Source organism: Lytechinus variegatus, chromosome 15, assembly GCF_018143015.1.
Source record: "Lytechinus variegatus isolate NC3 chromosome 15, Lvar_3.0, whole genome shotgun sequence".
In the NCBI taxonomy this organism is placed as follows: Eukaryota; Metazoa; Echinodermata; class Echinoidea; order Temnopleuroida; family Toxopneustidae; genus Lytechinus; species Lytechinus variegatus.
The window spans coordinates 24,037,972-24,051,314 of NC_054754.1; the positions used below are offsets into that span (position 1 = coordinate 24,037,972).

Genomic DNA, 13,343 nt, shown 5'->3' on the forward strand with positions numbered 1-13,343 from the left:
CGACATTTTTGTTCGTACGCCATATGTAGCCCCCGCAAACTTTCTTGCTCATTACGCCACTGCAATATCATATTTCGCCCAGGGGCCAAAATGTTTTTAACACACCCGGCTGGATCCTCGCCTGACCCCTTTTGGTCCTCAACCAACTTACCATTTCGATTTTCCCAATGAACAATAAACACGCAATTTTCTTTTGAATGTGTGTTCATATTCCAAGTCACGCATCGTAAGCCCGGTGAATTAATATTTGACAACTGGGTAAATGTTTGAAGATTTCGAACCAACTATTGTTCGCAACCCTCGATACATGAAGCAAGGCATCGAGCCAATACACGTTCGCTCATTCCCGTCACGCCGTGAAGGGTTTCAGTCCGAATTCATGTAGTGAAGTTAGAAAAAAGATTGTACCATATTGTGTGAACATTTTGTCTATATATACACCTGATAGCCAACAGTGTTCGAGGTACACTTCTCATATGGCCCTGACCATAATACCACTACCAATATAGGCCCACATTATTTTGAACGTATCATAACTTTTTGAGAAATGGCGCGAAATTTCCTCCTGGTTGTCGTCTGCTTGCTCGCTGTTGGCGATCTCCGTACGAGTAACATTGGGATGATGTCGGAAGCTCGTCAGTTCGGCTGGAAGGAATGGTGGAAGAACACGATTATTTATCAGATCTACCCAAGATCTTTCATGGACTCCGATGGCGATGGTGTTGGTGACCTTAAAGGTTCGTTTCAATATTCGTATACCTACTATTTGCTGTTTTGTGAAACCTATCTGTGTTTCCGTCATACACTGCTAAAAACAGAAGATTTTACGATAAACAAAGAAAATAGAAGATTTACAGATACAAATAATAGAATCATTCTTTAAAATGTTATATTAGTACATTTTCTGCAATTTATCAGGAAGAAGGGAATTAAACGTTTATTACATGAAAATTGTAAGGTGAATTCACTACCACGTGTTTGAAAGTTTACAAAATGTATGTAAGATTTCCCAGTACGGAAAGATTACGGGTGTTCTTGAGACTCTGCTGCAGGAAAAATAGTAAGATACACATATCATGCATATTAACTATACCCTAAAGTGAATGTACATTACACTACATGAAACTCGTATTACTCTAATCATGATCAATGTATTCATTTATCAACTACTGGTGTCATTGTAATCACAATAATCATCGCCACCACCCGACAATTACAAATATCGTCATCATTACATCATCTTAGTTATCATCGTCATCATCGTCGTCATCATCTTTATAGTCGCCGGCTTCCATCATAAACAGAACTTATGAACTAAAATACTTAGCTGCACGTGTTACAGAAGAGCTACACGTATATAGTATCGCCCTTTATGCTTGTAGATCTTTGATCCCACTAAAACTTTATCACCCTAATTGTTTTATTCAGCGTTATTACAAAGTATTCTTAGATGAATTTCTTGCAGCACTCGTGCCTGACCAGTAATAGGCAATCAAGGATCGTAGATTGTTTGTCAAATGTTTCTCGAATTCGAATTTTCAACAATGAGTTGGACTTTGCACATCGAGCCTCATTATGACCCAATGGCGGATCTAGGGGTAGGGTGCATGTTTGACCCCCCCCCCCGGTTTGGCTGCCAAAATAATAATGTCCTACATCGGGGCAGCCCCAAATTACCTTCGTTTAAGAGTGAACCCTTTTATTTTTCTTTTTTTTAGCTTGTCAAATTTCTCGGTCAAACCCCTCCTTGGAAAAAAAAGAAGAAGCTAGATCCGCCCCTGTGACTGAATGTTTCGATGTCAGAACTACAATTTCGTCTACTGCCATTTTGTCTAAAAATCATTGGTCTAATTGCCATTCAGCTCATTTACTATTTTGTGTAAATTCCATTTAGGCTACATCCATTTCGTCTAATATCCACTTGGTCTAGCACCACTATAGACGAACTGCTTCATGTAGTTCCGAATGTTTTATGAATCAAATTTTCTGTTGACAAAGTACAGAATAATGAGACGAAGTGCAAGTTGCATATTACACAGACTAAACTTCATACCGAGTGGATATTAGTGTCAGGCGCGTACGCAAGGGGGGGGGTTAGGGGGTTCCCCCCCCCCCCTTTTTTTTTTTTTTTTTTGCTTGTCTCCCCAGAGGTCGGTCTGGTCAAGGAGTTATCGGGCAAGCGCCTGATAACTCCTTGGTCTGGTTACGGACAGTTCCCCTACCCAATAATGTATATGACAGCAATAATGAACAGAATCTCATGTTTCCGACGAAAAACACAGAAAAAATTTCCGCTCGCTTCGCTCGCTCCATTTTATTATATCTTTTATTTCCGCATGTCGCCGACATGATCACGGTATCGCCATTAACAAGGCCATACATGATTATCATGATGTATACTTATGAATACAAGTGAACCAAGACAAAGACATACGTTTTCTTACAAAATATGTTTTACCAATATGAAAACAAAAATGACGGAAAACGCTAAAATGTCGGTTAGCTCGCTCCGCTCGCTCGTAATAATTTATGAAATTCCATAAGTATCTAGTCTCCTGTTCAAGGCCGTATTATGAGTGTTACGAATAGAAGGACATGTAGCATCGACTAATACTTGATTTACTAACAAACTATCGACAATAAATGTATGTTTTGACGAGAAAACGCGAAAATTTCGGCTCGCTAACTCCGCTCGCTCGTAATCATTCATGAAATTTCTTAAGTTTCTAGTCTCTTGATCAAGGCCATATCATGAGACTTACGAGCAGAAGGACATGTATCATCAACTAATATGTAATCATTACCAACAAGCTATTGAGAAGAATTGTATGTTTTGACGGAAAAACGCAAACAATTCGGCTCGCTCGCTCCGCTCGCTCGTAATTATTCATGACATTTCTCAAGTTTCTAGTGTTCTGATCAAGGCCATATCATGAGTGCTACGATCCGAAGGACATGTAGCATCGACTATGATACCAACAAACTATTGACAAAAAGGTTATGTTTTCAACGCAAAAACGAGAACATTTCTGCTCGCTCGCGGGTCATGACCGCACTGTTACATACCCCATCCCCACTTAAATGTTATTGTCTTATTTGCAGCGCTGAAAAAAAAAGAAAAAAAAATCATCACCTCCCCCCCCCCCCCCCCCCCGCTCATCACTTTTTAGAGACTGGGCGGGAGATTTAACAAAAAAAAAATCAGCTCGAAACCCCCCCCCCCCTTTCAAAAATCCTGCGTACGCGCCTGATTAGTGTAGCATACAATTAGACTAAAATGATAGTAGATAGTCGGTAGAAAAATGGTTTGGCCCATGTGATACCAGACAGACTTAGTAAAATAGACCAATGCATATAGACCAAGTAAAATTAAACCAATATAACTCACCGATGTCATGAAAAGTATATTTCAAATGTAGAATCTCGATTGCTATTATGTTTACAAATTATGATATTCGCTCGGAAAAAAAATACTCATTAATGTGACTGAAGTCTACTCATTTGTACAAATTATACTATATTGTCTCCCCACCCCTCTCTCCCCTCTCTCTCTCTCCCCCTCTACCCCCCCCCCCCCCCCCCCTTCTCACTTCCCCTCTCTCCTTCTCCGTCTCTTTCTCTCTAAATACAGGAATAACAAGCCGCCTCCAATATTTCGTCGACATCGATGTAGGAGCGATATGGATCAGTCCCTTCTTCCGGTCCCCTTTCGCCGACTTCGGATATGATATATCCGATTTCAAGGACATCGATCCGGTCTTTGGAACCCTCGATGACTACGACGAATTGATTAAGGAAGCACATCGATTAGGTGAATTCCTATCACTTAACAGACACATATTATTTTGTCATCTCTATCTTTATTTGCGACCAATTTTATTGTTTTACCGGAATTAATGTATTTTCTCACCTTTTTCAATTTCTATTTTTCATTCTGTTTCTCCGATTGTTGTTTTCATTTTTCTTTGTCTTTTTCTATGTCTATTTTACCCTGTCTCACATGGAAAACTGGTACATTTATAAGCATTAATACCACAAGTTAAGTTGTAGTCTGAAATCTGAAAATTTGTGTTGTCTTTGTCTTTTTTGTTCTTAAGGCCTTTGTACTTGTATTAAATTGAACCATTTGGGTTATCAAGCCGTCTATTTATTGACGCCCAAGTCCTTATAAAAAAAGTAATCGATTTTCTTTTGTCCTGATTCTAACACATCTGGCTTCACAGGAATCAAAGTGATCTTGGATTTCGTACCAAACCACTCGAGCGACCAGCATCCTTGGTTTCTAGAAAGCAGAAAGAGTCGGGACTACCGGAACCCATATCGGGACTACTACATTTGGAAAGACCCGAAGGCTGGTTGTACTTCTGATGACCCTCGGGAATGTTTGCCTAACAACTGGGTAAGTCAACCTGATATCCATCTCTACTGGCATAGTGGGATGGAGGCACCCCCCAACAAGAAAAAAAGGGAGAGAGAGAAAGAAAGAAAGAAAGAAAGAAAGAAGGAAGGAAGGAAGGAAAAAAGAAAGAAAGAAAGAAAGAAAGGAAGGAAGGAAGGAAGGAAAGAAAGTGGGAAACATTATTTCATTACAATTTTTTCTATTCAGTTTCCTTAAACAAGTTTGAACAGGATTTTATTTTTTATGCATTATAAATACTGTTTTATTTCTCTTAATGTGTTCCAATTAGTAGTTAGTTACACACGTAAGAGAGAGAGAGGGGAAATTGGGATTGGTGATCTTAGAAAATATTTTCATATGCATGTAATTCAACTGTGTTTTTTTTTCAATGAATTTAGGTCAGTGTTTTCGGAGGCTCAGTATGGGAGTGGGTTGAGGAAAGACAACAATTTTATATGCATGCCTTCCTGAAAGAACAACCTGATCTAAACTATATTGATGGTGTGGTCAGAGATGAAATGAAGGTAATTTGATATGATGTTTGAATTGGAAAAAAAAGTGTTATTTAAGGAAAACGAAACCCTTAGAACAATTAGCTTGAATGAAAACGGAAAATTAAAGAAGAAGATCAATTACAATTTTCTTGATAAAAACTGGGAAAAAAGGAAACGGTTATTAGCATTTGAATGTCTAGATCATGGTGTGGAAGTGCTTCCCATGCAAGATGTGTGGTGTAACGCATTTTGAACTCTCCCTTTGGCTCTGATGAGCATAAAATACCACTAAACATCTTACTTTCATCATTCTAATGATATACATTATCTTCGTTCACCATTTCGTACAACATGTATTATCTAAAGCATTGCTTGTTTACTTATAACAGCAGATTACTTAGTGTTGCTTTGTCCTTTCATTTAAAAAAGAACGCCTGATCTCAGTACCGGCAAATTTGAAAAAATGAAGCAGTTCAAAGCGCCCAAAGTATCCATATCTCTTGATAAACCATACCCCTTTATAGTAGCATTAAAAGAAGTAGCAGCCATATAGTGCCTCAAACATGTCAAATTTGATTGAAGGACAAATCCATCCCAAAAAGAAGTTGATTTGAATCAAAATAGAAAAATCCAACAAACAAAACACTGAAAATTTCATCAAAATCGGATGTGAAATCAGAAAGTTATGACATTGTAAAGAGTTGCTTAATTCACAAAACAGTTATATGCACATCCTGGTGTGTATGCAAATGAGGAGACTGATGACGTCATCCACTCACTATTTCTTTTGTATTTTATCATTATGAGATAGGGAATATTCTATTTTTCTCCTCATTGTCAAGCGAAACAACAATTAATTCCTCCCTGAACATGTGGAATGAGCATTGTTTAATACTATGTGATTCAGTCAAGTTGGTCCCTATTTTCAAATCTATCAAAAGAAATATTGTATAATTCAAACAATAAAAATCAAAAGTAATAGTGAGGGACATCATCAACCTTTTCATTTGAGTTGTGCTTATCACTGTTTTGTGAAAACTAAGCAAAACTTTAAAGTGTCATAACGTCCTTATTTTACATCCGATTTTGATGAAATTTTCAGCATTCTGCTAGTTTGATTTTTCTCTATTTATTCAAATCGACATTTTTCTGGGGTGGACTTGACCTTTAAACCCGCATTAATATAGCACATTATAGTAATATATATATATAGCACATTCATCAATTTGGATATTAAAGGATGTAGTTCGTTTCTGGATGGAGAGAGGTGCAGACGGTCTCCGAGTCGATGCTGTAGCCCAACTCATTGAAGATCATTACAATAGGGATGAACCGCCTAATCCAGCATATGAACCAACTGGCAAAGAAACCAGGGTAAGAATTAGTGTTGAAGGAATCAGTAATGAATACTCTACCTGGCTAATAAGCCAGTTCGTAGTTCCTTTCTGCATGCGCATGGTCAAAAGATTCTACGCATGATCAGAGGAAGGTTATTTTTGTACTAAACTGACATGGTGGTTTAAAATCTAATGAGATAAGCACCAACTTTGATGTCTTGATTATTCATATATTCTTTTGAACTGTGGTTTTCATTTACATCCACAAAAACAACAATGCGTCCACGATGACCGTATTTCACAGTTTGCCAAGTACATTATGCAACATGCTATGATATGCATTCAAAGTAGAAATGCAACAAATACCTTCATAAAGTGTTCATTGGTGTGTTATTATAGTCACCTCGTCTATTAAATTTCTTCATCCTGCTATGTAAGGCAAGCTTACGTAATATCTTGCTTTGAAATCTGCCTATCATAATGAAAGAAATGAAAGGTCATTTGACCAAATTTGTCCATGAAGTAACTACGAACTGGTCTATTTTCTCGACGTAAAATACAGCCTAATGTATGGAGGCGCGATAGCTCAGTCGGTAGAGCGGGGGATTCGTATTCCGGTGACCCGGGTTCGATTCCCACTTGGTGCTCTAGTGCCCTTTGGTAAGGCATTAATCCTCAGTACCAGGTCCTTCGGAGGGGACCTTAAGCCGTCGGTCCTCTGGTTGCTTGCTTACAAGCATTCATGCTTTCTTAGCAATCAGGTAATAAATCACCAATCATGTATGACATCTGGGGCCCGTAACACAATGCTTAGCTCAATGATCGTTGAACATATATGATTGATTCCATTGACTAGAGTGTACAATCAAATAAAGCGTACGATTAATCTTTAACCTTTGTGTTACGGGACCAGGTCTATATTCCATTCAAAATCTTGCCTTACAGCGAAACCGAATATTCACAAAAAATAATTTATGAAAGATGTAATGAACTGCCAAAATACCACTATTTCGTCACCTTGTCACATATCTGATAAACGCTTTTTAAAATTTATTTAGGTGTACCCCCCCTCCCCCGCCCCCTTCTTCGTTGCAATCACCAATGTCAGGCATGCATAGTAGTTAAACGTAAAATTTATACACATAGCTTTGTTCCTTGTATAGTGCCCTTAAATTATAACTCCAAAATCTAAAAACAAATTACTTTTAAAAGATAGCATGTTAAGTAAACAATTTTAATGGATCTTTTTCCTGAATTCTCAATTTATAATGGTGATCATTTCACCGAATAGCCTCAATGGGATAGCCTCCTACACAACTACACGTTTAATCACCCCGAGCACCACATCGCTATCAAGTCCTGGAGATCTGACGTCATGGATAAATACAGCACCGAACCTAATTACAGGTATTATATGCAACCACCAATAGGTGTACAACGCTTATACCGTATTACAGTCACACCAACGAAACCAAATCCAAAGCGATCGATCGTATGTCATTGGGAATAACGTAATAGCTTTGATCGGTCTTGGCTCAGTTTAGAGGGTGTGACTGTAGCCGATAATCAATAGGGAGTTTTCGCACCGCGACGCAGAACGGAATCAAAAACATAGAAAATATATTGTCAATTGTCCGTCATGACAAAGGACAACCAAGAAGTCTTTGTATAAAACTGTTGAATCAAATTAAAAGAGCAGTTTCGCCCTGGGCAAACGACATTTATTTGCAATTTTCGTCAGCTTCGATACCCTGGATGAAACTGCTGTTTCGGTTCACTAATTTTCGACCTCCCAGCTGTTCTCCCAACTAATTGTTAGAACTATAGATTATATGTAAAACGTATCACTTTTTAATCACCTAACTGTTGACAAATTTGATGAAATTATGATTTTTTCTTTACTGTTTTCAATTGTTAGTCAGGCTATTGCCATACTAGGAAACACATACACATTCATTTTATCCCTATCTTTAAAAATCAAACTTATTAAGAACTAACACAAGGAACAAGACAGATTAGTTCGATCGTAGGTATATTTGCCTCATAATTACACTACCCGTCAGATCAGGTATATATAGGGGAACATAATTATCAAAACTATCCGTAGGCCGTAGTTCGGCGTATTCAAAACAAATGGTTAAAGGAATTTGTGAGTTTTGATTAATTTGAAAACAATCTTCTGTAATTAACCTTATCTTTGGGTTTTTTTCTCAATAAGATTCATGATGACCGAAACTTACGATGACCCTGCTAACCTTCTCGACTACTACGGCACCGAGGACGAACCGGAGGCCGACTTCCCTTTCAACTTCCAGCTGATCAGTCTGAACGCAGACAACCTCTCAGGAAACAAGGTCTTTCAGCTGGTATATGACTGGATGAAGGTCACCACTGGGGACAAGTGGCCCAACTGGGTGGTAGGTGTCCATGGGATTTTCATTCAAACTGGGAGGTTTCCATTGAGAAAGTGGGACAACTGGATGGTAGGTCCTATGGGATTTCTATTCAAACTGAGTTCCCAGTAGACATGTGGATAATTAAGTAGCCCAACTGTATGGTAGGTATCATTTGGGATTTCTACTGAAACTGGGAAGTTCAGTGCCGAAAAGGGACAAGTGGCCAAACTGGGTGTTAGGTGTCCATGCATGGGATTTATATTCAAAGTGGGTAGTTCCCAGTGAACAAGTAGGACGAAAGATAAGTGACCCAATTGGATGGTGTCTTTAAGTTTCAGATCTGTGTGACACTCAATTTAAAAAAGAATTATCAACCTCGCACAGCTACAGGGAAAATAGGTGAAATAAAAGTCTTTAGGGAGGTATTAGTTTTACCACGAATGGTATCATTCTATGATATCCGCGTCCGATTGGGATTCCTGTGATTTCTTTATGTGAACTATTTTATGCATCTGCAAAGGCATTAGCTACATTCTAACCAGACCAACTAATTAGTAACATATTTGCCTTCATGAATATTCTTAATATACCACCAGATCGGCAACCACGATAATTTCCGAGCAGGGCACCGACTGGGCAAGCAGTTCGCCCGTGCTGCCAATGTACTGAACCTTCTGCTACCAGGTACACCAACCTCTTACTACGGTGAGGAGCTGGGTATGGAACACATCAGTGTCACCTTCGAAGAGACACAGGATCCTTGGGGCAAAAACAACCCGGTAAGACGCAAGATCCCTTCTTGGTTTTATTTTTTTTAATGAATGAATACGAAAATCCGCTTGGACATGTTATGGTGAGCCGTCGGGAACACGGGGATCGTTTCGTCAACATTTTTGGTCTGACAAGTTGTCAGCCCTGACAAATTTTCCTGGATTTTGGTTGGCTGAGAAGCACAACTCCTCTGACAACCGTTGGATACGACGCATTAAAATTTCCGACAGAAAAAAATTCCGACAGATTAAATTTCCAACAAGACGACTCTTTCATGAAACGCGCCCCAGATTTCCATCCGTGATTCTGTACAAATTCAGCAAACATCGTATGCGTGAAGGGAAGAGTGTATAAGACTGCCCCCACCCCTACAAGCGGAATGACGAAATGAGTAGAAGAATGGATTGATCGTAAAAATGGGGGGGGGGGGTCTCCCGCCTCCACGACTCTTTACACAGTTACGACAATGGCGGACTTTGGTGGTGTAATTCCTATATTTCTCTATGTTTCAGTACTCAATTCTTGACAGGTATCCATCCTTTGTTTATTTCCACGGTATTTCAAGAGGATCGCATTTCTCAAGACGTTGTCGAGATCGAACCATCACTCTTCAACTCATCAATGAAAATAATGTTGAACTAAACCATTTTAGAACTTAATAGGGTTTCTTGCATGCAGAATGCAGAAGTAAAATGCCAAATAGAATATCCGCTCCTTCGCTAAAATGTTCACTTCTGGCAAGTATTTATAGAACCCTAACAAAACATCAATGATAATTATTTACAGTGTTGCTGGGAGACCTACTCACGTGACCCTGAGCGTTCGCCTATGCAGTGGAATACGGAGAAGAATGCTGGTTTCAGTATTGCAGAGAAGACTTGGCTGCCGGTCCATCAAAATTACTTGACTGGAATGAACGTAGAGGTATTAGGCCGAAATATTATTTGACTTAATTCTTAGTTGATAGGTTTGATGTTTTGTGTTTTCTTTTTTGTTGTTGGTTCGTAAATAGTTTCGTGTTTTCCGTTTTGATTGATCGCTTGATTGATGGGTGGATTACTCGTTTGTTGCTTCGGTATAGGTGGGTAAAAAGTTGAATATCGATATAGTATATATTTGCAAGGGCGCGTCGTGAGGGCAATGTGGTATGTGTCTGTAGCGCAATTTTTAGACCTTTTTAGGGGGTGCAAAATGGGGAAAAATAAGCGGAGAAGGGAAAGAAACAAACTATGAAATTTAAATCTGATGAACTACTGACTCAAATGAGTACCGACCCTCCGCCGTTTGACGGCGGGGCTCATATGAGTTAATGAACTACCAAATAAGTCGATACTAAATATTGGAGGACTGCGATTTCAGTAGCCCCCCCCCCCCCCCCCGTGTTACATGTGACCCCGGGGATGTGACCATGGGCGAACGGTTAGTGCTAGCCCTTGGTGCCAATTTTTTGACTAGGATAGTAAGGTAAGGCAGGCCTACAGGTATTTTGTAGGTTGGTTGCATGATATTTTGTGTTATTGTACCGTTTTTATCTCTAATTGCTTTTCAACAATAGTCGCAACTCAAGGACCCGAAATCGATGCTAAATCTCTACAAGACCCTCGCGAAAATCCGCAAGGTCCGCCCAGCCTTCCACACCAACACTCTCCAGTATTCCGTTGTCAACGAGAACATCTTCTCTTTCCTGCGGGCACCAGCCGCCGACGAATCGCAGTACCCGTCTTATCTGGTGGCCATAAACTTCGGCAAGAGCGGCCCCGTGATTGGTGATTACGCTGGAGCACTTCGGACCAATGGCGTGACGCTAGCGGCCAATGTGGGCGTGGTGGAAATAAGCTCGAACGTGGATAGGGATGGAGATAAAGTGTTATTGAACTCTATTGAGCTTCGATCTGGTGAAGCACTGGTTGTTCGTATTGGAGAAGAAAGGGATGAATTATAAAATACACGTCGATTCTCATCAACTAAATGAAATTATTGAAAACAAATGAAATGTGCCAGGTGCAAAAAGAAATATGTATATATAGGTTTTATGTAAATGAAGCATTGATATTATATTCTGCTTACAAATTCAGTTACATGTATATGAATTTTAACAGCGGACTGGGGCTGGTAAAGGTTTCAAGAAGAATGAAAACCTCGGGGGAAAACTAGATTTCAATGAAAAGAATGAATAGAGAAAATCAATATACAGTAGTACCATCAAAATAAAGGTTGAAAGTGTAAAGTCATTGTCTATGGCGACCTTCAAATTGGCAAATTTACTTCAAAATGACAGGTTTAGTGTATGTTTTTTTTTAAACACAAATTCCTTATTTCCTCTATTATTAATCAAGGTGCAGCTTGTATCCTTCGTAACTAAAAGACAGTGGACAATCTTTATAGAAAGCATCTGATTTTATGTACACGCCATCATTGCAAATTGTATCACTTGTTGGAACATTGCCAATTTGAGGATCAGCATAGTATGACTGAAGATTTTTCATACTTTAATTTCTGTTCTCAAATGATGATACTGAAAATTTATCTTTTATTATTTTTTTTTGCAAAGCATTTTTTTAGGGGGAGGGTGGTTTGTTTTCGCTCTCTCTCTCTCTCTCTCTTCATCAATATCGATATTTTCCAAATGCCACATTCTTATCTGAGGCACACATATGATTTGATGATTAGCGTAATCCTATTCTTGATTTACCATGGAGAAATTTGATGAAAAAAAATATATTAGGATAGGTATACAGGTACTTCAAGATTAACTTTTATCTAGCGCCATCTTGTGATCATGATATACAAGGAAATACACCGTATTTTGATTCCATTTCAATTTCTGAAATATCTTTTATTTTTTATTGATATATTGCACTAAACTATAAGCCTATCTATGCAGGTGATCTTTAATATTAAAAATGAAGTTGTGCAATGTTTAGAAATCGATTTGACTGTGAAACTTCTTAATTTATTGTGTCCAGTCTTTGTCACAAAATTTGATGACGTTTTATTTGATACGTTTCCATGGACGCTGGGGCATTCCATTGTTTTTTTTTGCCGTGCATGTTCCTCTTTTTAAAGCAACGGGGGGTGGGGGGGTTGTGGTCACCACTGACATTCTGGCCCTCCAAAACTATATCAACCGAGCATCTGAAACATATTAGCAACATCAGGAGCACAATTGGTTGAATATTCACTTAGTCTACTTCTCGCGACCACATTGGCTCCACCCGTTTAATTGCCGTTCACTGATCTGTATACGGATCAGTGTCTGCACTGCACTTCATCAAGGCCCACTTCATCCAAATCAATTAACGTGATGCCCGGATAGTTGAATTCCCACTTTATAGTAAATTTTGCACTTTGGTGAAAGAGGATTTTATTCGACAATATTTCACCAAATCATTTACACTGAGTGATGTTCGACCAGATGAAATGGGTATAGTTAGCCTAACTGGAAATTAGACAAAATGGACTTACTGGCAATTACACCAGTTGATTAGAAAATGAAAAAGTTGCAGATGAACTACGATCAGATCATGGAGCTACTGTTAGTAGCTCCATGATCCGACTATATTGGATGAGTCTCATGAGACCAAATGGAAAGTAGACAGAGTGTAGACCGAGTGGCGATTTCCTGCTCAATTTTTTTATTTCTCTCTCTCCATCTTCCTGGGATACGTTTCATAAAACTCGTTATACCGAAATAATAAATTTGCAATAACAGTTAAAAGCTACTGAAATTCTTCAAACTGATTGGCTGATAGTAATGTTTTTATAACAAGTCTTTATAAATCGGGACCAAGGTCTACAGCACTGCTAGATCAAATGCCAAATTTAATGGTCAAATTGCCAGGTTTGCAATACTGGATAAGCTTTCTTAATCTGTTTTCCCGCTGAAGCCAGCCTCAAGGTCACATTGACGTCCTTGAACCTATGTCTTAATCCAAGTCGGGTGTCC

At 38.9% G+C, this 13,343-nt stretch overlaps 1 protein-coding gene across 1 annotated transcript; it reads left to right on the forward strand.

The window, feature by feature from the left end:
• The first annotated feature begins 204 nt into the window (after positions 1 to 204).
• LOC121429020 (probable maltase) lies at positions 205 to 12,481 on the forward strand. The gene is made up of 10 exons (XM_041625916.1): positions 205 to 737; positions 3,632 to 3,811; positions 4,224 to 4,399; positions 4,798 to 4,923; positions 6,133 to 6,267; positions 7,522 to 7,637; positions 8,449 to 8,647; positions 9,223 to 9,405; positions 10,184 to 10,321; positions 10,953 to 12,481. The coding sequence occupies exons 1-10, from the start codon at positions 548 to 550 to the stop codon at positions 11,337 to 11,339; spliced, it is 1,830 nt and encodes a 609-aa protein (XP_041481850.1). The 5' UTR covers positions 205 to 547; the 3' UTR covers positions 11,340 to 12,481.
• Positions 12,482 to 13,343: the final 862 nt, after the last annotated feature.

What these genes read in the sequence shown, in the direction of transcription:
- LOC121429020 (XM_041625916.1), top strand. Translation starts at nt 548, where the DNA reads ATGGCGCGAAATTTCCTCCTGGTTGTCGTCTGCTTGCTCGCTGTTGGC. An exon ending in TAAGGAAGCACATCGATTAG is followed by an intron (nt 3,812 to 4,223) that starts GTGAATTCCTAT and finishes CTGGCTTCACAG; the next exon opens with GAATCAAAGTGATCTTGGAT. An exon ending in CTTGGGGCAAAAACAACCCG is followed by an intron (nt 9,406 to 10,183) that starts GTAAGACGCAAG and finishes AATTATTTACAG; the next exon opens with TGTTGCTGGGAGACCTACTC.